Here is a 27,672-nt window from a genome sequence, read left to right as displayed (position 1 = left end):
CCTCTCTATATTGCCAGCTACAAATATGGTACAGTAAGAGAGGACACCAAACAACCACACCCCAGCTATAAAATAAAAAGAAACCTTTTCTACTTTATAAAAATCTTTTACGACACTCTTTACAACTGGGATCTGATGAGAGGGCAGGAGAATGTTCCTAGTACAGATTCTGAAATGTAGATTGAAACCAGTGGCAGACAGGTTTAAAAATATTATCAGGGATAGTCAGACACTTTGGTTTGTTATCAGAAAATACATTTCTTCCTCTGAATCAACTTTCACACTGTATTTTTGTTACATCACACTTTTTTTTTTTCATAGGGAGTGTGTTTCATTATGAAAATGATCTTTATATGAATTCACACAACTGACAGGGAGATGCTGTAGTTTTTCAATGAGCTATTAAAATCCATGAAAAACAAAATAAAATAGGAATTAAAAAGCAGAAAGAACTTTTCTAGATTAAAGGCTACTAAGAGGAAGAAAAAAGATCTTTTCTCAACTGATTTCAACAATAAGAATAGAATTGATGAATGCTAGAAATCAAAATGAAAAGGAAGGAAAAAGAGTTGTAAAAGTGAACTGATTCTAAGTACCAGCAACTGGAAGAAAAAATGCTCGATACCGGTACTTCTTGAGTCTAATATCACATTATCCTGTTTAGTGAAGCTCTCAGAGATCTTCCAATAAATATCAGTCCCATGCTTATCGCCCATTAAAACTGATGTGTTTTAGCCATCTGTTTAAGTGCTTTATGGCACTGGTTCCATACTATAAGTAAAATATTTCAATGAATAATAACCACTAATGAGGAAATGATGGCCTACGCTTAGAATAAGAAGAAAATCTCAGTTCTGGTAGTAAAATAACTGCAAAACAGTTTGGCACTTTGGCTAACAGGTGGAAGCCCAACAAAGGAAACATTATAAAAAAAAAAAGGCAATTTACTTCTAAGGAATTTTCCAATTCCCCTTTGCTGCTGCTGCAGTTACGTCTTTCATAATTATGCCTTTCTCCAGTGCTTGGCCTTCAAAGAGACTGCGGTGAAATCATTGGTTTGAATCTTCACCCATTAAAAGCAATTTTGTGTTGTCATAACTTCATGGGAATTAAATGAGTTAAAACATTATAAAATTAGTCTAACATCATTGGTTGTTGCCATAGAAATAATTGCTGCTGGACAATGTTGCATAAGGGTCACACAGAGACATTAACAGGCTAACAGACCTCATTCTATGAGATCTAGGCTGTTTATCCAGTTCCTTTGATTAATACCAGAAGAAAGTGAACACATGAACCAAGCATGATTACTCTATCTGTAAAAACCGGCAATTTCTTTAATTGCTCTGCCTCATTATAGACAACACTGGGGTCTTCTATAAAATAAGCACTGCATGCCCTTTCCAGGTTGTATCAAAAGCCTTTGCTGCACTAGTCTTCCCCTCAGCTTTTCTGAGAAACATCTCTCTGCATCTCTCTGCATGTGGAACTGTTGAGTTCCACATGTAGGAGAACCAGACCGCTTCTGAGCTGCTGGCCAACACAAAGACATGGGGGTTGTGTGCCTTCACTGTTAAGACAATACTGGCTACAGCACAAAATAAAAATTCTGGGTACTCTTTGCCCTGAATTTCAGAACGCTTCGTTTCACTAGTGATCAGAAGTGCAGAAAGAGGAAGCACATACCACTCACATGTACAGTTTCTAGAAGCAAACCACTTCAACCTGGCCACGATCAAGATTAGACAAGCATGGTGGCAAAAATGCAAATGTCTATCAGACTCTGGGTCTTTATTAACTGGGAAATGAACTGGTGACACCAAGCTTGGGGAATTTAGGGGAAAAAATACAATCCAGTCAAAGAGAAGAGATTGAAAACATGCAAAAAACGAGCTTCTATATAGAAAGCATTACAGTTTTATAGAGTAAAAAGAATACATTTACCTTCATATTTCACTACAAGTTGATTGAAAATTAGAAGACAATTCATTTGATTAAAATGCTCATCTGATGATAATGCTATGTAAATCTTTTCTCATAAAAAATATTTTCTTTTCTTTATTTTAGAAAAAAAGCATCCACTCATTGCCTAAATTCTATGGTAACTTCAGTGGAGTAACTTGCATGCTTGAACCCTGTACTTAAATTCAAAATAGTGGAAGTATTTAAGCATATGTTTAAACTTATGGTAGTGAGCTCAAACACACGTGTCACTATAGAGGTATTCAAGTTCACAGGATAATGCCAGAAATCTAAGGAACGTCCAGATTTCTCAGAAATTAAAGTTACACCAAAATATCCCAAAAAAGGATCACAAACACGCAAATCTTGTTGAAGGGAAGCTGAAAAGTCATATTTAATAGAGAACTTCTGCTGTATACAGTGACAATGCTATCATACTGTGATACCAATCACCTGCTAGCACCTGGCTAATGGTGAAGTGAAAGGCCTTCCAAGGAGAAAGGTTTAACTGCACACTTGAATATGATGATTTTTTTTTTACTCATTTTTACACAGGCTATATGTATCTTCACCTGTTCTACCAGAAGCAGGATTAGGGAGACAATTTCCATATTGTCATTCAAATTTTCCTTACTTTGGTAGTTTCTACAGGTATTGTTTTACGTTCAGTATTAAATTCCCTTGCAATCGTCTTTATTCTTTATTAATTAGCTAGAAAGTAAGTTTAGATCATTGCACTATACTGCATGCTAATTATGTAACATTTTCCCACCATCTAATTTTAAATGTACAAGTAAATGACCTAATTGGCAGTGCTGAGCACAAGTGACCTCCATTCCTATGAAATGTGTTAAATACAAACACGGTGCATGGTTCCCCATCACTCGTCTAGTATTTCTCAACCTTGATTTAGCAGATGGAGAGAGTCTCCACCCTACCTCTGCCTTTTCTGATGACTGGCACGGAGATACAGGTCTCCAGATACACCAGAGTTTATGTGACATAAACTATAATAAACCAACCCCACTGGGAAACATATTCATTATGGAATGTAAACTCCTAAAACAAATGCAAAATTGTTCATTTTACCTTACCCTTTGACCTTGAGCTCCATCTCTTCCAGGTGAACCTGAGGCTCCTGGGACACCCTAAGCATTATAAAAAGGGAGGGCAAATGATGAGATCAACTTAGCAGAATACAACAAAATTACTTTCCAATGAAACTGTATGGCATGTTCTTGGATAAATGGGAGGGATTAGGGAGTCTGATAATGGGTGGGGCCATAGAGGAGATTTAGTAAAGAAGGGATTTCTGTGAAATGAGAGATGGTTAAACACACATTATTAAAAGCACAGGCTTCACATTCCCAAGTACAATCCTCTGTTAGTAACACTGACAATTTAGTCACATCAGGCTACCTGTGCCACTTAGTTGTAAAGAAATCTACATCATTGCAGTGCTGTGTCAATATAACTCCACTGCAGGAATCAGTGTCTTAACCTAAACATGGAACTGCTATTTTTCTCTCTCTTTTTTTCTAAAGCAGTCTGCTACCATATTGTTTGAAATCAGTGCAGCAATATCAAAGGGGAAATATCTGCTTGAGTATGATTTCAAATTACATCCAGCAGAGCTCCATGTTGCTGAGATGAAATCTCACTCTGGCTCATGAAGGCTGCAGAGCAGCAGTCTGGGACCATTACTGTAGTGGTCCAGAAGACTGACAAAACTGATTTATGAGGAAGGACTGTACGAGCTTACTATCCCTAGCACATATGTACAAGAGGGGGGAACCTGGTAACAACCGACAAATACTGGAGGGATATAATCTGAAGAAAAGTATTTGAAAAGGGGAGAAAAAATGATCCCAGGAAGCAGCGCTAAGTTGGAATGCAAACTCCAGACCAAATATCAGACACCAAATTGAATAAGATTAACTGAAATTTACAGCTTTTTCAGATGTTGATCTTGTGAAAGATATCATAAAAAACAATTAAGTGCTTGATCCATCCTCCTACATAATTCTAGGAGGAATTTGCTGAGTTTAAAGGCAAAACAAGCAGATGCGACCAATTATTCACTACGTAAGCAGAAATCTAAGTGTCCATAGTTTCTGAATCCATAAAGATCCAGTCTCTGTTTTTAACAAGGTCAAGCAAACAACTGGTTCCTCAGGTCCTGAATGATTTGGTCATTGCATACCAGGACATCCTAGATTTAGGCTTCTAAACCTCCACTCAAATTTAGCACAGCAACACACTTCTCAGCAGTTTTGGATATCTGCTTTAAATTCAAAATCATGCCAATTCAACATTCAAATGTAGCGACGGGTTAAAGAATAACTTAGGGAATACCTGCAGGCCAGGAAAACCAAGATCTCCCTTCTCTCCCTTTTCACCTGGTGGCCCCTGCCGATTAAGAATCACATTTGTAAAACAAATATATGGTTATTTTCCTATTTGTAATAGTTCATTTCAGCATCTTTAGGAAACGAAAAACCAACCAACAACCCCATACAAACAAACAAAAAAGATTTTTCATTTTGAAATCAAACCTGAAGACTCAATTTGCAAACCTGTAAATGAAGATTAACAAATCCAGAAAATAAATAAAATAAAACTCATTTTAAAAGACTTCAGAATTAACCTGACAAAACTATACCCATCATGTTACAAAAAAGGTAGTTGTTTTCTCTTCTGATCAAAGGAATCCACTTCAGCCCTCTGGAATTTTTTCCTATAATGATGAAACCTCTGGATTTCTATAGAATGTATGTATGACAAAGATAAACTTTTCCAGATAACAAACTAATTCTAATTAACTACTTTTCAGCAACACTATCTTCTATGAAAGAAGTATTCTTATAATTAATGTATTCTGTATTATTTTCTGATGCTCTTATCAAGAGTATGCTGTTCTTATAAATCATTTCATTATATTCTTACAGCAGTATTGTAAAAAGATGAAAGAGCATTTACTGTAGCAAATTTGGGAAAAAAGTCCAGCAGAAAAATGTATGTATCCGGTACTTTTCAAGATTTGTGTGTACGCATTTACTGGAAAGGTATATATCAAACAAGTCCTGCTGGTACATTATTCTACCAGTGGGTCTTTATGACAATATTCTGAGACTTATTTCACCACAGCATTGCAAACTCTAATCATCTCCTGTGATGACAGACTCCTTAAGTGCAGTGAATACTATTGCTTAATTTTGGCAGCAGATATGGTGTTCTTGCTTGGATATACCTTTCAAGTCAGAACTCATCTGCAATGAGCAAAACCAGAACTAGAAAGAAGATAAAATATTAGTATTTTGGTATGGGGCCATGTTACAACCCTCACCATGACTCTTTTTCCATGTCTCAAGGCCTGGATGCTTATATCTGGGTCATATTCTAAGGCTGATCAAATCCCTCCAGCCACCTAGGAGTTCCTATCCAAATACAAACAGGAATGTTGGCACTGAATGCACACTGTAGGTTAAACCCAGATCTGTGATTGCAACTCAAATATTAATATTCAAATTCTGGTCAGGACACTGAAAGATATTTCTGTCCAATCTAAGATAAAGTAGTGTTCCAAACATTACAGAAAAGAACCCTATTGCTTTAGGAAGTCTCACTGGAAGTCCTTGAATAGAAAGTCCACTGGGTCCTTGTGGTCCTGGAGGTCCCTGAGGTCCAGGAACACCAATTTCACCTCGAGGTCCATCTGGTCCCTAAAGTAGCACAGGACATAAGTTAAACTCCCACCATATGGATAAAGGCAGCTTCTGTTTGAAGAATTAAGAGCAAAAGATTCAAGAACATCCGAAATATGAGTTAACACTTGAGTGAACAGTTAGGGTTCCATTTGAAAAAGGGCTGGTTCCTTTATAAATAAATAAATAAAGGATTTATGCTGCAATAGCAGCATTGTGAAATTTATTTATTTCATCAAGGAACAAGCATGACAAGCAATTGTTATGAAAAGAGATGCACCAAATGCCAATGGCATTTCTCTATGCATTTTCCCCAGCAACAGCAGAGGCAATCTGGGATTCATTTCACAGTTCACGTGCATCAGGGAAAAAACAAGAACCTGTGCATCTGGCAACAGTAAAGTGCTGTGCAAAGTACCTTTGGACCTGGATCTCCACGATGACCTTTGGCACCTCTGACACCTGGGCCACCCTGTAAAGCACAAGCACAGGATTTGCTGAAAACCAAAACCCTCAAATAAACAGAAATGAAATCCAGAACAGCCCAAAGAGTTCATTCTTGTTCTTGAATCATATTGAATATCCTGTCCAGATTCTTCCAGTGGAATAATTAAACTGAGAACATATTTAAGTGTGGTCATACACAGGAGTGGATTTAAACACGTATGTAACTACTTCCCAGAGCCAAGAATGCACACCATGTAAGCATCACAATAACACTGAAAGCTGCCATAGGGATGGAAGTGCATACATATGGCCATGGGTTCCCCTCCAGATGCTGAAACCTCCTGCACATCTGTCTGCCCTCCTCAAGATCACCACGTTGTTAAAGGCCAAGTTTCCAATTACTTAGGAATATTTTTCACTAAGGACAACTCCAGGATCTAGTAGATCTTCCATGATTAAATTTAGAGGTACACTTAGGTAAAATAATCTTTGCCCATTTCTCTCTCTCTTTTTTTTTTTTTTTTTTTACTTTTTTTTTCAGTGGTGCCTACATCTGTTAATCATTTATTAACCAACTGTTGACTTTTTTATTAGTATCATCTGAAACACTGGAGTTGTATATACCTATGGATGGCTGCCATGAATGTGTTTTGCATATACATGTTGGATGTGCTTTGTCCTCTAGGACAGTATAAATAAAGACTGTTTTTCACTTTTGTTCAGATCAATTTCCGTCTTCCCCTACTTGAGTGTATTGCTCAGCCTCTTGGGATATAAGCATTGCAGGGACTCTGCCCTTCTTTGTACTCAAAAAGGACCATGTACAGCACCAATGGTGTTATTTTAAATAGGAATGTCAACTACAGAAATGTTTGGTAGTACCAGAGTGCTCCTGCTCTTCAATGAAGGTATCATGATACAGTGTTCATTTGTGTGATATTGGATGAGTTTTTTACTCATTGTCCCTGTTCCTTCAGCCTTCTCACTTCCATCCCACAGCTCTATAACCACAACCCATTCTGTTGCTGTCAAGCCTCAGCTCCAACATAAAATCTTATCCCATGCTTTTAACAGAATCATGTTCCAGTTGCTAGTTCCCAAATTCCAGGTCCTCACATTTCTGCATTCCTGTCCAATAGCTTCCCTCTGCCCTTTCTTCTGCCTCTGCCTTTCTCCTATCTCTCTATCAGATTTAAAATTCCTACACAAATGCTCATCAGAATGACAAGTATTTAACATAACCACACAGTTTTGTTCTCTGAAACATTAACTTTTTTTTTTTTTTTTTTTTTTTCCCTCAGTAAGGATATATATTTAAAAATAGCCTGATGATGACCCATTAAATCATATGTTTTAAGATTCAAAACAAGTTTCACTTACCCATGTTTTGAACCTGGTAACCTTTGCATCGTAAAAACCCAAGTTCCAGAAGAGCCTTGATTTAAGTTGAAAACATCACAAAAGCCCACCTTATTTTTCCCATAAACTTATTTTGGTAGTTCAACCCCAGCACTACTCAACTTGTGTGACTAATTTCACATTTTTCATTACTTTGACTTCTAGTTTTAGCCAAGAATTCCTGTTATGTCTTTTTCTGTTATTTTTAAATAACTTCTTTATAGACAGTACTTTCCCCCAGAAACAGTTCTTAACCAACTGTAATCAATTCACCTCCTTCTCTTATTTGTTTAGTGGTTAAAACCTATGAAGTACTGAAAGGTTTTCATAGCAATTAAACTTCTCCAGTCCTCCAATACTGTTTTTTGTCTCCTTCCTCACCTTCTCCAGTTCTGTAGCACTCCTCCCACAATGCAGGCATCAGGTTTGTGTGCTATCTTAGTTTTACATGGGGGAATTCAAACAGCACAATCAAATTCTGGCAGATTAAGCCATAAAAACAGTAACCCATAACGAAAACTGCCAGATAATCTTAACTCTAAACAATACTTTGTCACAAAATGACCCACTTTCTAAAAGATCTTAAATAATATATTCCAGAGATACGGTCCCATACAAATGGAAGCCTTTTATGGTGAGTCTTTTTTGTATAATGTTTAAAACTGGCTACATGGAAGAATCCTGATCCCTAAAACAGAAAAATCCTTGGCTTAGAGCAAAGTCACATGATATTTTAACAGCTTGGAGCAGTGTTGACCAGACATAGCACATGTGACTTTCTGACTCTTGGTTGGCTCAGAGACATACACTGTTATTTATTTATTTATTTATTTATTTGCTCTGCTTTTTCCTAGACCTCTTACTTTTTTCCTGAGCTATGCCATCTAATTCTCTGGCAAAAAAAATATCACTCATAAGAGGCTGAGTTCCAGAATCACATGCTCCCCTGACCAGGCAATGATTTTTCTACTTGATTTTAAATCTACTCTTGCATAGAACTATCCTACTCAAACTAATGTTAATCCTAAATATAATAAATAAAAGTACATTATTTTATTCCCATATTGAGCTTTGGCATTTCTTGATCTGCATGCATTTTGAACTGTAGCAACACACATCCTTCCGATCAAATAATTTTAAAACATTTTTTTACAGTGATATGTGGTTAAAGGACTCGTGAATTTTCCCACTGTCTTTTTCACAGAAACAATCTGGACACCTATACATGGGAATTAAAACCTTAATCTGTACTTGATTCATAACCTACATTCCAATAAGAGAACAGAACAGAATATTTTTTTCCTTGTTTAAGATACACTTCAACAAAATTTCTCCTGAGTTGCTTTTCAAGTTTTCGTACCCAGAGCTTGAAGAACAGTTCTTGCAAAAAGACTAACCTCTGAGTTGTTACTAGGATAAGCATCTGCTGGGATCTAACATGCAAATATCTTATCTGCAAGTTAATTTTATTGTTGAACGTGTATCTCATGTAATTTGAGTACTTTTGGAAACTTGTTTTCCTTCACATTCTTCACTGTCTCTTTTCCTTCACAACATGCTCTTGTAGCATCCTCAACACAGTATGAGCAGAGAAACATAAAGTTTAAACTTGTTCACAAGAGGGCCTTAGGTCAACCTTACCTAGCCAGCAGCCCTAAGAGTTATCTGACCTCTGTCACCTATATCTCAGTTGTCTAGTTTGATCCATTATCTGACATCTTCCAAAAGCCAGCAGAGAGAAAGGGAATTTATCCCCTAAGATACTACACTGAGATGGAAGAAAAAGATAAATAATTGCCTTCTAGAGGAGACTATCTAGTTCTACTTACTGGGTGACTGAAGTTTTTTTACAGCATATTACTTGACATCTTTGCTATAAATGGAACGTCATTTTTATCTCTTTGCCAATACTTGAAACCCTAACCTAACCCTATTCATTGTACAATGGCAGTATGTTCACATGTCTTGGAATAAAGGTGGCTACTGGACAATTTGGTACAGTTGAGTAAAACCAGAAGAAAACCTTACCGGTGGTCCAGGAGGCCCAAGAGGACCCTTATTAGCTTCTGAACAGGAACAAGCATGAGGAAGGGCAGGGCAATTTTCCTCATCTCTCTAAGGAAAGATCAAGATAGGATGAGACTGATGCCCTTGATTCAGAAGTTAAGAATTTTATGAATCTAAGACATAATACTGCATAGGTGCCTTAAAAGCACCCACTTGATTTAGAAACATTATATGTCACATTAACTTTCAGTAGGACAAGTAATCCAAGTACACTTGGGCTTATTTGAAAACTCTTAAACATCCATTTCATTTAAAAAAATTTGTCTCAATAGAAGAAGAAAAAAAAGAAAAGTAAAAAGAAAAAAAAAGAAAAAAAAGAAAATTCTAGTTATTGAAAAAAGGTTTCTTACCAAGCCAGGAAGCTCACAACATTTGTCTCGATTGGCCCACGAGGTAGCACAAACAATGTCAAACATCTGTAACTGCAACTGTTTCAAACCAAGGAGGAATTAAAAGATGACTGTTAGTTTCAACATTAGTGCAAAACAGAGCCATCGGAAAGAAAATCTACCTTCATTCAAGCACTCAGTCTAGACAGAGGAAAGGCTACCAAACTTGTTCACAAGTTAGAGCAGCTAGCCACAAATACGCTAACTTCAATGGTAAAAAGTTTGCATTCTAACCAGCTTGTCCAAACTATCAGACATGATGAAGACCAAAATACTCAAGGTTAAATGTTATAGACATTTGTTGGATTATCTCTACCTCCCTGACTCAATACCTGATTTTGTCCAATTATGCTTCTCCATATTTTTTTTCCAGCAAAAGAGGCACCAAGAAACATGCTTAAGAGAATTTAGCTTCTCAAAATTGAGTAATTTATCTTATCCCATTGGTTGGTGCTCAGATTTTATCTGGGACAAGGTCTCCAATAGCCTACTGCATACACTGGAGCTGAGCCACAAATAATATTTTTCATCTTCTCCAGTTCTATTTTATTTTAGAATATGTCCTCTCTTATCCATATTATCCCCAGGCAATGAATGTTTAAGCATGGTGAAAAGCTTTCTCAACAAGAAAACTTTGGTTAGAAAAAAAATTCCTACCTCACGTCTGGGAACATGGTTTGGACAAGAATATAATCTAGAGAACACACATTTGGTAATAATAACAGCTATTAGGTACTCAGAAACAATATATTAAATAGAACTCAGTGGCAAAACCAATTGTCTCCATTACAGCACTGAACTGAACACAGGGGTCTAGAGAGATGAAGCTTGATGCAGTTTCTATTTCTATTCTTTTTCCATACCTCATTTATGTGCATACTGAGTAGAGAAGGGAATGGAACAGAACACCCCATTAAATTAACCCCACATGTTAAAAATATTGAGGAATGGCTAGAGATAGAAGAATGATCTTTAGTTTTGCTCCTATATTCATTTAAGCAATTGCAAATTATTATTTTAAGTGGTATTATTTTAATGTGAGAACAGAGGGAGGAAATTAAAGATTTTCTTAAAACTTCATTGCTTCTAGAGGTATTAAAATGAAATACAAGTGTGCACCTTTGGTTTTGCTTAATTTTTTTCTTACATAAGTCAATGGTTATGTTTTAAACAAAGGGATACTTTCATATACGTAGGTTTCCTCCTTATCTGACAGCAGATTAGCTGTTTTGGAGATATACCATACTACAGATACAGACACATCTTAGCTGGCTCCACGTTCAACAACTTGGGCAGCTGAAGTGCAGCATAAAGGCAGCTTTTGGACATTTGGGCTGGCAACACAAAGTCATATCCCAAGCCAAATAAACCTGTGTCCTTAGCTATGTCAAATCCAAGCTGACTCCACATGGAGCTACTTAGGTGCCTCTCCACTACACATCTCTGGGCTAATACCAGGTTTTCATTACTTCAGCAGGGTGTCACATGAGCATACTGCCCTGGGACTCAAAATGATGCTGGCCCTTTGCATGGTACCACACTTGAGCAAGACATCCCCAGTAAGGAGTTCAGAAACACCTCAGCTGGTTGTGCAGAAATCAGTTCAGGGCCAGAGGTAAAGAGTATTGCCATTTTTTCCATAACCCAGTTCATCCTAAGCTGTTTTCTTATCCTGAATAATGGAAGGCTGACATTTTTAGCCAAATTTATGCAGCCCTACATAGGCGTGTATATGCATTCATATACTGGATTAGACAATCTAGATAGAGATCCATAGTAACAAAACATGTTGGTGTAAAATAAAGACCAAACAGACTTTCTCTGAATTGCTGTATTCACCATCCAAATGTTGAATGAGTCAGTATTCTTATTTTAAAATATTATGTGGGTTGCTCTGACTCAAGCTAAATAGCTAAACAAAGCTTTCTTTGCTACCATTAGGCATTTATTCATAATTCTGTGTATTCATAATGATTTTGCTTTCTAGATATCCAATATTGCAAGCAGAGCCAGTAATACAGAAAAGTCTTCCCACCCTTATCTAATCAGGAATAGTTTTGCAAAACTTTTCCAACTGCCAACTACATCACATCTTACTTCTTTTAACAGTACACACATGGAGGTTAAAAAAAAAAAGTTAAATTTCAATGAAAATGAAATATTAATAAAGACAGTTTCTGAATTGTATATAAACAATGCTTTAAACCTTGACTTTTCATTCAGTCTCACTGAAGGAATAAAGATCATTACTTGTTGCTTGTCAGGGTCAAGTTTCTCTGCTCTAGCTGTCTGGACTTTCTAACCTGGAGATGCCATCTTAATAAAGATTTTTAAAAGTGTTGTGAACTTTTAGCTTAATCCTCTTTTTATCCTATCTATCTCAAATAAATTTCTGACCATTCATTAAACTGTAGTACACCATATGCATCCGTGGGAAAAAACACTGATTTGGGAGATACTCCCTCCAAATTGTTTTGTAAATCATAGAATCATAAAATATCCTGACTTGGAAGGGACCCACTAGGATCATTGAGTCCAACTCCTGGATCCACACAGGACAACCCAAAAATTCACACCATGTTCTGAGAGCATTGTCCAAAGGCTTCTTGAACTCCTGCAGGCTCACTGCCATGACCATTGACCCGGGGAGCCTGTGCCAGTGCCCGACCACCTCTGGGTGCAGAACCTTTCCCTAACCCCCAGCCTGACCCTCCCCTGTCCCAGCTCCATGCTGTTCCCTCGGGTCCTGTCGCTGTCCCCAGAGAGCAGAGCTCAGCGCCTGCCCCTCCGCTCCCCTCGTGAGGGAGCTGCAGGCCCCATGAGGCCTCCCCTCAGCCTGCTCTGCTCTGGGATGTACAAACCAAAGGACCTCATCTGCTCCTCACACGTTTTGCCCTCTAGACCCTTCACCATCTTTGCCTTCATTTGGACATTCTCTAACAGCTTTATGTCCTTTTTATATTGTGGAACCCAAAACTGCACAGAGTACTCGAGCTGAGGCCACCCCAGCACAGAGCAGAGTGGAACAATCACCTCCCTTGACGAGCTAGAAACACCATGCTTGATACAAACAGGGTAGTGCTGGCCCTTTTGGCTGCCAGGGCACACTGGTGAATTCATATTCAACCTAACATCAACCAGAACCCCCGCGTGCTTTTCCATGGGGCTGCTCTCCAGCCTCCCATCCCCCAGTCTGGACATATAACCAGGGTTGTCCCATCCCAGGTGCAGAATCCAGCACTTGTTCCTGTTAAACTTCATGCACCCTCTAATTTATCAGGATCTCTCTGCAAGGCTGCCCTACCCTTGAGAGAGTCAACAGCTCCTCCCAGTTTAGCGTTGTCTGCAAACTGATTTAGTATACATTTGAATCCCAGGTCATTTCAATGTCCAGGTCATTTATGAAAACATTTATGTGTATTGACCCTAAAATGGAGTCCAGAGGAACCCCACTAGTGACGGGACACCCGCCTGATGTAACCCCATTTACTATTACCCTTCAAGCCCAACTCAGTCACTTGTTCACTTATTGCATTATGGTTTTATCTAGCTGTATGCTGGACATTTTGTCCAGAAGGATACTGTGAGAGACAGTATCCAATGCTTTGAAATTCATTTGATTTAATAGGTTTAATTCATTTAAAAATACACTGAAAACCTTCTGACAATGTTAGACGTTTCCATGTAAGCATGGTCAGAAGCAAATGTCCACAATATTATTCCAAAGTAATATGTCGCCTGTATTTTAAGTAAAATACATCCCTAAAACTAAAATAAAAGCATTTCATGAAAACATAGCTGATGAAAACAGAAAATTTCCGGACAATCCAAAAATTCCAATGCTCATGGAAATTCAAAATTATTTTCAAATTTTTTACAAAAATGTACTTTTCTTATATTCACGGCTTCATGAGCTCCTTAAAACTGTGAATATACTGGGACAGACAAAATCCCAGTACCCCATTTTCAACAATGGCACGAGTGAAATCTAAGGAAGCACAAAGATGTAAGTCATACTTCTCCCTTACAGTCTACTAGCTTCCCATGACATTCAGATCAGGGATTTCCTACCCCAGATGCCTTTCTCCACAGTTAGTAACACCAACTATTTCCCTTCCATTAATTTGTCACGACATCCCTAGAATCGTAAATACTTGGCATCCACAAAACTCTTCAGCAAGGAGCTGCACTGATTGCTACCTGTCGTCTGAAGAACCACTATCCTGCCTCCTACTAGCTTCCTTTGATGCCCTTTAACTATAGTAAAATGCATGAAAACACCTCCTTTCATTCAAAACTTATACGTGACTATTCACACAAATTCTTCTCATTATGAATAAAATGTGCAAAATGGAGACATTAAGGCATGGTATTTGGATGCTTTCTTGATCTGCTTGTAATTTGGTGTATGTGGTAAAATTTGATGGCAACTAAGCAGTCGTATGGATTAAAGAAGTTATTTTTTCAGCTACACATTTGTAGTCTTATAAGCTTTATAGTTCATTTGAACAAAACTAAATTTTTCAGTGAGTGGGTAATCTGATTTATAGATTCCTTGGTTCTAACAAAAGACACCATTTCTTTCCACTTCTCTTTACAAAGCCTCCTTTAATTCCAAGTTCTTCTACGTTTGCCTTTTTCTGTTTCTATTGGAAAGTGACTACAAAGGTTTCTCTGTGTAATTGTCTTTACAGGCTTGATATAATTATTATTCGTAAGTTTAAGCCCTAAAAGCTCATTTTTGTACACAGAGATATATTCTGAGGGCTCATTTTTGACTAAACAGAGTATCTCCATATAATAACAAGTAAATACATTTTTGAAACCTCATTCCTATTCAAATCAAGCCTTGAGTTCAAGGTTCACATTCTATGCTAACCTCTTTCTAAGGTCAAAAATGTTCAGTGAAAATCAGCAAACAATGCTGCACAGCAAAGCCTTCCCAAGATCCTCACCAGACTGGCAAGTCTGCCGCAGCAACTAAATGTACCTTGAAAAACTGAAACAAATCTTCTTAAAGACATCTGAGGCAAAATGACCTACAGGTTGCCATGCAAATTGAATGACTGGTTACTGCTGTTAGGAGATTAATTTCAGAGGAATGAAAGAGTACCTAACTTGGGGAGGATCTTTCTCATTTTCAAGTATCTTAGTATTTAGATATTGAACTCATTAATGATTCAATAAGAAAGAGATATGCTAAGTCAGGGTTTTTTGAGGGCAATCTGCATCAAAACAGTTAAATTATTTAATGAACGGACAGTGTGCATGGGGGCAAAGTGGGAATAGGAAAGAGGGAATAGGAAATAGGAGGAACAATTATCACTACAAGCAAACTCAAAATCATTCCAGGCAAGTGAGCTATACATTTTATTACTACACTGTGTAATGCAGTTTGGGACACACTGTGTTTGTGTATGTGTTTGAGAATAACATCTGAACAATAATTTGGTTTATTAAAATATTTAAAATAGATTTTGCTTAAGTTGAAAACTGTTGCAGATTTTTAGGATTTTCAAACTGTTTAAAGTATTCTTGTTCTACTCACTGGCACAGAGTTGTCTCTCGGTCCTCTTGATCTGACCATTCTTCCCAGCACTTCTATGCCATCAGAACTAATATTCCCTGCTGCATTAATGGTCTTCTCACTCACTTCCTTGCAGTCAATAACTATTTTGGCAGTAGTCTTGCTGATAACAACATGCAACTAAGTAAAAGAAGAGATGCTTTAACATACAAAAGAACACATAGGATATATTAATTTGCTGGGCATTTTTTGAAATCAGTTCCTAATTTCATGCTTGCTATCAAAATTGAGACTGATCCATAGCAAATAATGTTGATGGCCTCTAGAGGTCCCTTCCAACCAGAATTACTCTATGATTCTAATCTGTTTGATCAATATGGCTTATTTCTCTGCTTATGCACCATCTGCATAAAAAGTAGAAATTTCCATAATTTACTCAGGGAGAAAATTTATTCCCCCCAAAAAGGTCTACATAAAGTTAATGTACCACACAGATCTCACAGAACCTTTGATTTATGTGGTCAGTGATATTTCCTAGGCCTTGTACCATCCTGCTACATAGCACTGCTTGTAAAGTCAAAACTAAGCAGTAAAAGTTATTCTGTAAATTATACATGACCACACAGAAAAACCTTCACGTGAACTTTTTACACTGAAAAAATATCAAATCACATCAAATGCAGCATGGAAAAGCAGAGTATAGCAACAAAGATTTTTCTTTCTGCCATGAAATCACTCTGTTGTCCATTGCTGATGCAGCGGAGCCATTCCCAGCTGAAAAGCCAATCCTAGCCACAACTATCCTGTCACTAGTAAACCTTAGTTAAACAAATGAAATAGCATTTATTTATTTATTTATTTATTTTTTCCAGGGATAGGCCAGATGAAGAACTGGTAGAAATGCATCATCTGCTCTATATCAGTATCCTGCATGGAGATTAGAGCCCAAGGTGTGTATAAGAAAGGCCACGAAGAACTCCCGTAGCTGCTTTTCTCCGGGCTCAGCTGGAGCTTCAAATTTGGTCTCTTGTAGCTAGGATCATCATTCAAAATGCAGAAAAAATATTTAAAAGGAGAGTTTGCTATTGCCTCACGTGTTCTCCCAAAGCACAACTTAAAAGAGTCAGTATTAGACTCCTGCTCTGACCTGCCCTCCCTTTCTTGCTCCTTCGACTAAAAAAGTCTAGAGAAGTTACGCTCTGTGAATACTATCCCTCAATTCACAGTCTCCTTTCTTCTTCCTTTTTTTTTTTTTTTTTTTTTTCTTCTCTGTTTTGCTTTTAAGAAGGATATAAATATCAGGAATAAAAGTGAACGAGTGAACCAAAGCACCTTTCACAACAAATACGTGCTACAATCTCAGCATTACCTCATCTGCTTTTGGAAAGAATGTTAAAAGATCTCTTACAGCCAAGATAAGTTCAACATGTCATACTCCTGTCATACTCCCTTAAAATATGTTTAAAAATAACAACTCTGAAGGATAACTTCTTTGCAGGAGTTTTTCTTTACATTTTAGGTAACATTTCCAATGCAAACTTAAAAAGGAAAAGCCAATTTCTTTCTAAATTACTTTTCAAGGCAGTATTTTTAATCAACTCTAAAATAGAGGCACAAAACATGAGATTAAAATTGGTCACATCAACTTCATCATGAAAACAATTATTAGTTTAATGTTAATTCAATATTGGAAAGAGACCTAAGAAGTTTAGCAGATTATTCTGAATATACAAAATATATTTCTTTTTGCAGTGGATGATCACATATGAAAGAATTCAAAACATTGAAAGCTCTCATTTAGAGTGCTTTTTTTTCCTATTACCATTACTAACCTTGTGAAAACTCCCATAAAATATCTTCCTTATTTCAGGACCTTCAAAAGTCACAGTTTGAAAGTCTCCTTTGTAGTCATAGTTAAAGAAAGTCAGTGTTTTACCACCATCTGTGAGAAAATAAAAATAAAGTCTCTACGTTAGAGGAAGAAAAGGCCTGATATATTATTTGAAAAGGTCAATTTTATGTTTAACAAAGAAAACCAGAGTTGTCAGTTGTCTTTTCTAAGACAAGATATCAAAAAATAAAAAATATTTTGTAGAACTGTTTAAGAAAAGGAATTCAATTTTGCTCAACATTTTGAAATTTGCTTATCTTATGAATGAGTAAGAAAATCAAAATTTTGGGTGGAAAAATAACCATGTAAATAACAACGGGTTATGTTTTGGGTGAATTCACTAATTTAATTCAAATTTAGAGGTAAACGTAATCCAAAATGTCTTCAAAGTACTTTAATAATTCAAACTCAAATGTCCCTAGCTTAAGAGAAAGGCCAGAAGCACAGCTTTGTGGGCCAAAGATATTTACCTAAATTGTCACGTGTTCTAAGTGACTGCAAAAATATTTTCTTAATTATCTAGTTAAATCCAAGAGTTGGATTGTTTGCTGAATATAAGCCTAATCTTCAGCATCATCGTACATCCATGATACACCTAACTGTAAGCTGTTAGACTTGACGATTGATTCACAATCAATCAAATGTTAGTAAAACATGTTCTTAAGTGATATAGTGATTCAAAAGTAATGAGTTGTCAAAATGCTCTTTCCTGGCTTGACAGGAAGGAGAGGCCTATATTTGGGAGTCAACCTCATATGTCTACCTGATCCTGCTCTCCTACTAGTTCTCTGTGGGATTTGCGCAAGAAACTGAGGCACAGATCCTCAACCTAGATAAATGCCTAATTCCCACCTATGTCAACATGACATAACCAAAAAGTTCTAGGAAAGATGGAATGATTTGTACTAATAGATCACGCTTTAAAGGAAGATTAGCAGCTATAAAGAACAGCTATCATAGTACCTGCATCTTTTCAACAGTAAATACTGAATCATTCTAAATAATAAATTATATATAGCTGTTAATAGCCATAGAATGCCAATCAAGAGGAAATGAAGAGTCATCAGAAGTTCATTTCTCTAGCTCTAAACCTGTTATCTACCAGGGTACAACACCTCTACATATACCCTGCCGTCAGTACCACTGTTATATGTCAAGATAGTTTCTGTTAGAACCAGATTCAGAGCAGTGGAAACTTTAAAGCAAATGGTTAGGAATCAGATCTCATTTACATCAGTTTTCATCAGGTGCAACTCTATGGTTTTCAGTATCATTACTTACAATTTACAGCAGTGTATTCAAAATTTGACTTCATCTCCAAATTAAGCTCAGTTACATTCAATAAAAAAAACATCCACCATGACCATGACCTTCAAAATTCAGGTAGTTGTTCTAACAGCAGATTAAAACATTGGCAATAATCATTCTAGACACAGAATGAACCATTCATATAAAGAAAAAAATCACAGATAAGATATTGTCTAAAATACATACTGTCTAAAATAACTCCAACCAGTGGTTCATATTGTTCATTTAAAATCTCCCAAAGAGCAAATGGTTCTTGAGGTGTATCAGGAAGTATGCGAAATAGAAAGGTAATGGTGTAGTCAGAAGGGAGACCTTCAGGATGCAAATACCTGTAAAAGAAGTAATGTTTTTTAAACTGAAACAAGCATTAAATCTGTTGATTTAACTCATCAGATGTTCACTTAGTGCATTTTGTATCACTCTGTATTTGTCTTTGGAAATCAAGAATGAGAAGCAATATGAGTAAGTGTTTGCAAAATATACTAGATAGCTATCATAAGAATACTCAGGGAAAACAGAGAATTTATCTTTTCCCTTGAAATTTAAAAAGTTGCCCTAAACTTTTAAAACTAAATTTGGAGATCAAATCAGAGGTCAGTTTGACATAAAGTTGAAATTTGTTATGTTAAAGGGTTTTAAAACATAGTAGCCATGTGCAAGACCTTCACTATTTTCTGGATTAAAAGACAATGAAAGCAGAAGTTGCTTGGTAGACTTATATCAACAGAAGCATCCTTTGTCATTAAATAATGGATAGAAATTAGGAACAACAGACAATGTTTCTGGATGCTTTATAAATTATAGGGAATTCAGTTTATACAGTTCAAAGCCACCATATAACATTGTGCAGTCAAAACAGACCATAAATACAGATATACAATCTGGTCTCCTAGAATTCTTGTGGAAGATATAGGAAGTTTATGATATAAAAGAAGTGTATTACTTTATTTCATTTCCTCAAGCTTGTTATTTAAGACTTTCAATTTAATTTAACCTTTCATTGTCAAATCCCAAGGTGGGACAAAGAAATGTCTGAAATGACTGTCTGTATATTGAAAGTGTTAATTAGCCTAATTCCTTAAATCATGGTAAAGGGATCTGAAAGAAGCCTGAAATATAATCCTTTCTTTTCCCCAAATGTGATCCTTTCCACCTAAAGGTATTCTGGTACTTTTAATATGTAGAGATATGTTTCATGCTGGGAAAAAGAGTTAAATGTGATATACGATCAATATATTCCACGCAGTGGTCTATAGATGACCAGAGGCAATATTGCACTGTACACTTTCCAGAGAGAAAAGAGAGAGGGAATTCAACAGGTGTAAAAAAAGCCTTAAAGCATTCCCATTCTAAAAAGAAATAACCAAACAAAATTCAATAAGCAGGGTGGGAAAAGCACGATGCTTGGGAATACAGAATAGGAGAATTAATGAATTAATGAGGAGCATTAATGGCATTGAGTGCACAGATGAGATGAGAAAAAAAAAGTGGTATTATTCAGACGTACCTGTAGATTGGCAAGAGAAAGGTATTCTGAACCACGAAAGAGACTGAATGCCTAATGAAGCAGTAATATTGGGCTGAGGTGGCAGCTAGGTAAGAGCATATAAATGCAGCCGATCCAATCAGGAAGAAGCAGAAGAGGAAAAAGAGGTGAGAAATACTAATCCCTGTAAATTCCACTCCATCTAGACTCAGAAGGAAACTAAACAGGGAGAATACAACACAGCTCCAAGAAACATGGCTCCAACTGTGACATAATACGATAATCACACACAAAGACTAAGATGACTTCAAATACAAAATTTAAAAAACATTTCCCACTGTTGTTCTTTCTTATTTATCTCAGCTAAGAAATCCTTAATCCTGTTAACACTTCCCATGTTTAATCCAGTAGGGCCACTACTTTTCTCTGGTGCCACTTAACACAAACTGGGGAGACCGGACAAGGTGGAATCAAACATAATGTGCACACTGCTCAGAGAAGAAATGGAGATTTTCCTATCACTTCCTCTCTGAGGAAAAAATGTAGAAGTTCTGTGGGAGGTTTCCTCACTGCCTTCTCTGCATCTCTGCCAGGACATAGTCCTTGATACTGAACTACATCCTGGCTCTCAGGAAGGTACTGGGAAGTGTTCACACACTCATTTTAGCATTAGGAGGATAACCTTCTGTATTCAAGGATGGATATAGACTGATTCAGTCAGGGACCTAAAGCAGCTTCCTACTCCAACTCAGACTTCAACTCTTTCTCTTTCTCTCTCCCTTTCCACTCACTGTGGGTGAGGGTAAACCTTAATAGACTACCAACAGCTTCCAGGATAATTTCTAGTGATACCCTTCCTAAAAATAGGCCATTCTGCACTCTGAGACCTCAACCCACTTCCCATAGGTATCTTTCACAAAGCACTACTGGCATGTGCCCATGTGGAATTGCTAGGTGCCAAACTTGCACGTGCCTGAAATCAGCTCGTAGAGGAAATTGCAAATAGCCAGTGAGTTTACCTGCTTTTACCCACAACTGTTATTTTTGAAAAAAAAAACTGGTTGAGGACTTGGGACAACAAATGCTCTTTCTATTTATTAGTATAAGGTAGATATGAACTACCCTCTCTGCTCTTCTGATGTGAATGTACCAACCCTTAAAACAAATAATTGCCTGCACCGGAAAATTATCTTTGTGTATTTTACAAATGTTTACATATAAATACATACTTGGTAGGTTGGGACACCAGGGCATCCTTGTGCAGTCTGTAGCATGGGTAAACGTTAAATGTACCAGGTTCCATCGAAACCCCTTCAACGGCTGAAAACTCCTTTTCAACCAAGCCAAACATTTCCATCATTTTAAATCCTGGAAGGCACCAAAATATACATTCTATTAATATAAATTAAATTAATACCGAAGTTCAGGAAAGAAAAAAGGACAAAGTTGATTGCATCAGTTTCATATCACCATCTGTATAACAGCTGTTAATATAAAGGGAATTTTATTGCCTAATACTGAGAAAATGATAATAATAAAAAAATCCATAAGTCCAGAACAAAAACAAACACAAAAATGGTGTACCTGCAAAATTGTTGCCATCTTTAGTTACCAATGGACAGGCTGAAAAAAAAAAAAGGAAAGAAACATTTAAGGATATATGAGATGTTCTACTAGGTCAAAAAAATGGTGTACTCAGCTCAGTACTCTATCCCCAACAGTGGCAAAAGGAGATGCTGTTAAGGAAATGCATGCAAGTCTGGGCACTTTCCACTCCATTCAGTTTTGTTCCTCAGGATCCACAATGGTTTTATCAAAGTTGTCAAAGGATATATATCCCTGCATACTCCATATAACATCCCTTTACTGATCTGTTGTCCATGAATGTTTAATCTTTCTACAAACCTGTCTTCAGAATGTGTAAAAAAGTATTTATTATATTAGGTTTTAACCAAATGCCCCTGCTCTTTATCTGTGCATTTCAACCTAACTTCAGCTCCAGCTCAATTCCTTTAGTTGGAATTCTCTCTTTTTGAACTCCTCCATAAGAGAGAGAGACCAGTGGTGCACATAGTCCATACGATGTGTTTATCTCTCCTCTGGCAGGTAAGAAAGCACACTAATCTCTTCCAGGAAAGGCAGCTTGGGAAATCAATATGCCTAGATGCAGGGTGTCAAATACGGCACCGTAGGGCACTTATATTTGGAGATCACTTTTGGAATACAAGCTCAAAAGACAAATAAATGCTACCATTGAGTATTCTCAACATTCAAAGTTATCTGTACCATTGAAAGTAGAGACTATGGTCATAAACAAAGAATTGCTGGGATACAAGCAACAGTCTTGTGTTCACCAGCTCTGACAATTTACAGCCCCATGCACAAGGACTCTGTACAATCACAAATGATTAACATCAGCTCTACACTGCCTACTTCCTGGCTTATACATTTTGGAGGCATACAGCTAAAACCATGTGAATTATTGACCTCTAACCATTAGGTGTTTTTCCAGAATGTCTTCCTTTTCCTTTTCATACATAGTCTGAAGTGTGGTGTTTTCATAGATTTCAGAGTTTGGGCCTGTTCTACTCTTTTCCGTAGGCCACAACTCTTCTAGTTTCTATGATAATATAAACATTAACATTTGGGTCTCCGGTAATAAATTAACTGTGTGACTGGAATAAAGATGAATGTAGCTAACTCTGCTCGTACACATGGTTAAAGCATACAAAATACAAATGCAATTAACTTATTATGACTAAATTCTGAACCAATTAATGTTTTGAATCTGAAGAAAGTTTCTTACAACCAGTGGATCTATTCTAGATTTATGGCAAATAACCATTAATTATTTTGGAGTCATAACAACTTCATCTCGTTAACCTTCTACAGAAATAGCATTAGAGTTACAATATCTGTATTAAATTACGCTTAAAAGATCTATTTTCAAGAATACCTCTTAATAAGAAATAGTTACAAACCCCCCCACAGTATTTAGCATTTATTTTAGAAGCAAGTATAAATCAAAAGGCTAACTTGCTGATGCAGTTTCACAAACAAAAGTGATCAGCTCATCTTCGATCTTTGTAAAGGCATCAAAGTCATCCACAAAGAAGACATGTCTTTCACTGGGCTTGCTGCCAATATTAACTAACTCTGAATAGTCAGCATCGGCTACTCCAATAGCAAAAAAGGTGAAGCCTGTAAAAAAAAAAGAACACTCTCATGAGTCATTCATTTGAGGAGTGGAAATAAAATATGAACACAAGTGTATTTGCATTGGCTCTTTTCCCAATTAAATACAATGATGGAAATTCTATTATTATCCTATCACACCAGAAAATGCATGCATGTAATCAAAAAGAAAGGTAATATATTATCTGTGAGGTATTTCTTTTGGCTACTTGTGCTTAAACAGTTAATTAAAATTAATGCTCAAGTGTTTTTTTGAAGACATATAAGATTACTCAGTTGTTTAAAGTTTCAGCATACATTTAAATGCTTTTCTAATTTAATGCCATGCTGTATTACACATAAAAATCTCCATGCATTGAGTATATCATAAATACAAAGCACAGAAGTTAATTTCCTGCAGGTTTTTCAGATTTTGTTCTGTGCCACATATTAATCAGAATATTGAAGCTACCGATGTCTCATGAGTGAACACTGAAATGTGTTCTCATTTCATCAACAATTTAACTGCACTGGTCAAATCTGTTTTATGTATTCGACGTGAACGTATTTTGAAATTTGAGCCTGACTTCAAAGACTTAAATGAGTGAAATGAAAGGAAATGGGAATTTTATCCTATATGTTTGATGAGCAGCAACCTAACCAAAAGGTTTTCCACATTTTCCTTCCCATAAAACATAAAGAAAAACCCTGTCTGCATCAGCCTGAATATTGTTAATGGACATGTATGGCCCAGGCCCAAACTGACTCTAGTCAAACAGTATTTTCTTTAAGTTTGAATGAGGCTCGGGGACATTTTTACCTTCTGCAGAGCTTTTAGCATAACAGAACTTTGATTTAATATATTATAACAACAACTTCATGTTTCATCCAACATCAGCATCTCTTCGTGCTGGTCTCTACCACAGACACAAGTCAGTACCTGCTCCAACCTAGCTGCAGCTTGAGCAGGCAACATGCACAAAAGGAAATGCGAGGCAGGAAGTTATTTGTCTGGGGTAACTAGGATGACATGTCCCAGTCAGCAACTGAATCCCCATGATATGCCTTCTCCTCTCAAGGTCATTCCAAGTCTAATAGATAATAAGGCAACCGCAAAACTTACCTGACAGTTAAGCATGTTTTTGTGTTTATTTGTTTAGGAACAGATTCCAATTTAATGACAAATACAGAGGTTTTTTTCTTGTTTGCTGTTTAAAACAAGTTATCTGTGCTCTACTATTTTGCAATATGTTATTTGCAAAATCAACATTTAACAATGATACAAGCAGACAATGAAGCTCATTGACTACATTGGATTTCAGTAATCAGTAATATACACTGGTACATTCATAGCTGCTGAAGTCTAAAGGCAACTTATAAACCACAAATCTAATTTCTTCTGAGATATCCACCAAAAAGAATGATTATGGCTTTTTTTTTTTTTTTTTTTTTTTCCTGTCCTTAAGTTTCATTCTGCGTGGCGCACTGTGTCCTTAGGGTTTTGATACAAACCTTAGTGTCAGTCATTTCTACATAACCAAAGTCATGTTAAAAAATAATAAAAAATATCCTACAGGCAATTATTGTAAGATGAGATCAGATTAGAACCAGCGAAAGAACATACAGAAGAACTTCAAAGGACCTTTTGTATAGAAAACAAAACAGTTCAATTTGCTGGTAACCGTAAGACTACATTCCATAGACAACAACACAGTTTCTTAGGATCATGCCCTCTAAATTCTTCATTATGGGAACAATTCCATTAACTGCTACATGATATTAGAACTGCTTCCACAATGAAAAACAGTAATATTAATCTCAAAAATATATCCAGAATCTAACCATACCCTAGTGATGTTCTGAGATTCTCAATATCTACTGTTTTATTTAAACTTGGGAATTGTTTTGGAGCAAAAATTACCCTTATCTTTAGTCTGAACTTATGCAGTTATGTGTAATTAAAAATAAATGAAAATGTGATAATTCTTAAATCTACACATTTTACCATCTAGTTGCATTTCTCTGGAGACTTTGTTCACATCGTCCTGTGATCGCCCATCAGTAATGACAACCAAAACCCTTGGTATGCCCCTTCTCATGCCTGCCTCTCCAGTGAACAAGACTTCTCTTGCATGTTTAATGGCTTTGCCTGAAAAAGAAAAAAAAAAAAAGACAGTGTAATTTCGCTGTGTCATATATTCGATTTCTATTGGCTTTTCATATGATGTTACATATCAATAAAAGGAGAAATCTCCACATACTCTGTCTCAAAAATGTCTACCCAGAAGTATGATTTAAGACCTGAATAATTATCATGAGACTGAAGAAAGCTGAGGACCTGGCTATAAATGGGTTTCACGAGGAGCTGTTTTATCCTCAGCAGTCTGTAAGTTAGTGCATTCAGTGAGTGGCAGAGATTCAGAAGTTTAATTTTGATCCTAACCTTTGAAAATATGATGGCTTCAGCCATCAGTTTCTTCAGTCCAGAAGGTGAAGTTCAAGAACATGACATGGTTGGAAAAGGGTACTCTGTGCAGGTTAGAGACAACAAAATATTCTCTTTCTGCATTGGAGGGCACGTCCAGGTAGCAACTGAAAGTGCCATCACAACATTTTCTTGAGAAAACTGAAAACGTGTCATTTTGATACTACTGAGATTTGATGCAATGCAACAGCTGCTTGAAATTTCTGTGCAGCCTCAGAATAATAAAACATATGGTTTCCAACTCAGACTTTAACCCTTTCAGTTCTCATCTTTAATTTCTTCACATCAGAGAGCTATCCTAAGGGATTAATTAAAATGTAACTGCATTCAGTTTACAGACCTCTTCACCCAGCCCAGTCTTAAACATACCACTGAGGTTTAACTGTCCTGGCGTTTAACCAAACCAACCTTCCACTCTGCCCACTATTTTCCTACACGCTCTGCAAGCTTCCTCCCACCTTCTCTCCCCTCTCACTTTTGCTCTTGCCAAGTTGATTTCAGATTACTCTCCATTTCAACTTCCACAATCCCCAAAGTCATTCACTGCTGCCTAACTGGCTCTCCCGTCCTTCCTCCCTCCCTGATCCTTGAACTCACTGTTGGTCAGAGGGGTGAGTGCCCAGCAGTAGGTGGGGAGGGATGTAAACCACAGATTCCAAAGACTTTCTAATGCCAAAGCACTACTTTTCATCTCCAGGCTGGAGATACTACATTCTCACTGTTTTTGCACTGATATCTGAAACTACTTAACAAATGGAATCAAAATGCTGTACAGAGAGTGGCAGGAAGAAAATCTGCATCATGACCATGACCTTTCTCACCTGTTTTTGTATTTCCTCCTTTGTAGGCTATTTTCTGAATAGCCTCAAGAAGAGTCTCTTTCGTTTTGTATGCATTCAATTTAAATTCTGTCCTGGGATCATCACTGAATTGAATTATTGCCACCTGTGCACACAGAAGATGTGTTTGTTATTAGAGCACTACCCAGTGCATCAGCAAAAAGTAAGGGATCAGAGCATTTAAAACAAGGATTTATCTCGTAATGTTGCTTTATCCTTAAATTGAATGCAGAACTTTCTTCTTTTTAAAAAGCTTTCACTAAATAAAATTTAGTTTTACTCTCTTCAGCTTTGGCAGCCACCTGATACTTTCTGGTTTCATTTTGCAGCAAGCAGGATGAGAAAAGTAATACCCACTTTGGCAAAAATACTCCCAATCCAGCCCAAAAGCAAAATCCTAGTTACAGTACACGTGTACAGTTACACACAGAACTGCAGGGACTTTATTCAGTCTCCGTGAATGAATAGCAACTTACAGTTAGGGAGCAACACTGAAGCAAGAAGTAGAAATGTGCAAGAACATATTCTGACATATTGCCTCTCCCAAACACGATGCTATTTGAGTCCTGAGAGGGCACTTCAATACTATATACTGAATCTCTACAATGCAGAAAGTGTATCAAACTTCATAGTCTGTAAGTGGTGTTCCTGAGTTGAAAGGAGATACTCACATGCTTAAACTAAGCATGAATGATGCACTTAAACTTCTGAAGCACTGTGAGTGATAAATGAACTAAATTAACTTTTAATTTTTATTATCAATGCAATTTTTAGCTTATTTAGACATGACCAATTCAAAGGTGACTGAAGTGATACTTAGCCTTCACGCTAGCAAAATTCATGTCATGAATTTTACCATATGGGATGTATAAAATAAGATATTAAAAAATACTGCCATAAGGCAGTTTATGTCTTGAAAAGAATTGTGAAATTATGTCAATAGCTTTTTTCTGGTGCTAATCTAAACTGCCCTGTCTACTGCACATGCCATCCCT

The 27,672-nt window shown here is 36.8% G+C and overlaps 1 protein-coding gene across 5 annotated transcripts in view; it reads right to left on the bottom strand.

The window, feature by feature from the left end:
- Positions 1-27,672, bottom strand: part of COL14A1 (collagen type XIV alpha 1 chain) — a 127,554-nt gene that overhangs the window by 23,487 nt on the left and 76,395 nt on the right. For all 5 annotated transcript variants that reach the window (XM_035318050.1, XM_035318052.1, XM_035318054.1 and 2 more), the window contains exons 27-40: positions 26,660-26,783; positions 25,359-25,502; positions 23,216-23,380; positions 21,764-21,802; positions 21,409-21,547; positions 18,880-19,022; positions 17,327-17,436; positions 15,516-15,674; positions 9,929-10,006; positions 9,540-9,626; positions 6,085-6,138; positions 5,589-5,684; positions 4,318-4,371; positions 3,057-3,110 (exon numbers count right to left, since the gene is read on the bottom strand). In XM_035318050.1, the coding sequence (XP_035173941.1) occupies positions 3,057-3,110; positions 4,318-4,371; positions 5,589-5,684; positions 6,085-6,138; positions 9,540-9,626; positions 9,929-10,006; positions 15,516-15,674; positions 17,327-17,436; positions 18,880-19,022; positions 21,409-21,547; positions 21,764-21,802; positions 23,216-23,380; positions 25,359-25,502; positions 26,660-26,783 (1,446 nt within the window). The remainder of the gene's footprint in view (positions 1-3,056; positions 3,111-4,317; positions 4,372-5,588; positions 5,685-6,084; positions 6,139-9,539; positions 9,627-9,928; positions 10,007-15,515; positions 15,675-17,326; positions 17,437-18,879; positions 19,023-21,408; positions 21,548-21,763; positions 21,803-23,215; positions 23,381-25,358; positions 25,503-26,659; positions 26,784-27,672) is intronic.

The sequence above is a fragment of the Oxyura jamaicensis genome, chromosome 2 (genome assembly GCF_011077185.1).
Source record: "Oxyura jamaicensis isolate SHBP4307 breed ruddy duck chromosome 2, BPBGC_Ojam_1.0, whole genome shotgun sequence".
Classification (NCBI taxonomy): Eukaryota; Metazoa; Chordata; class Aves; order Anseriformes; family Anatidae; genus Oxyura; species Oxyura jamaicensis.
Note: the sequence above shows the minus strand (reverse complement) of the source record. Positions and strands in the feature narration are given on the sequence as shown.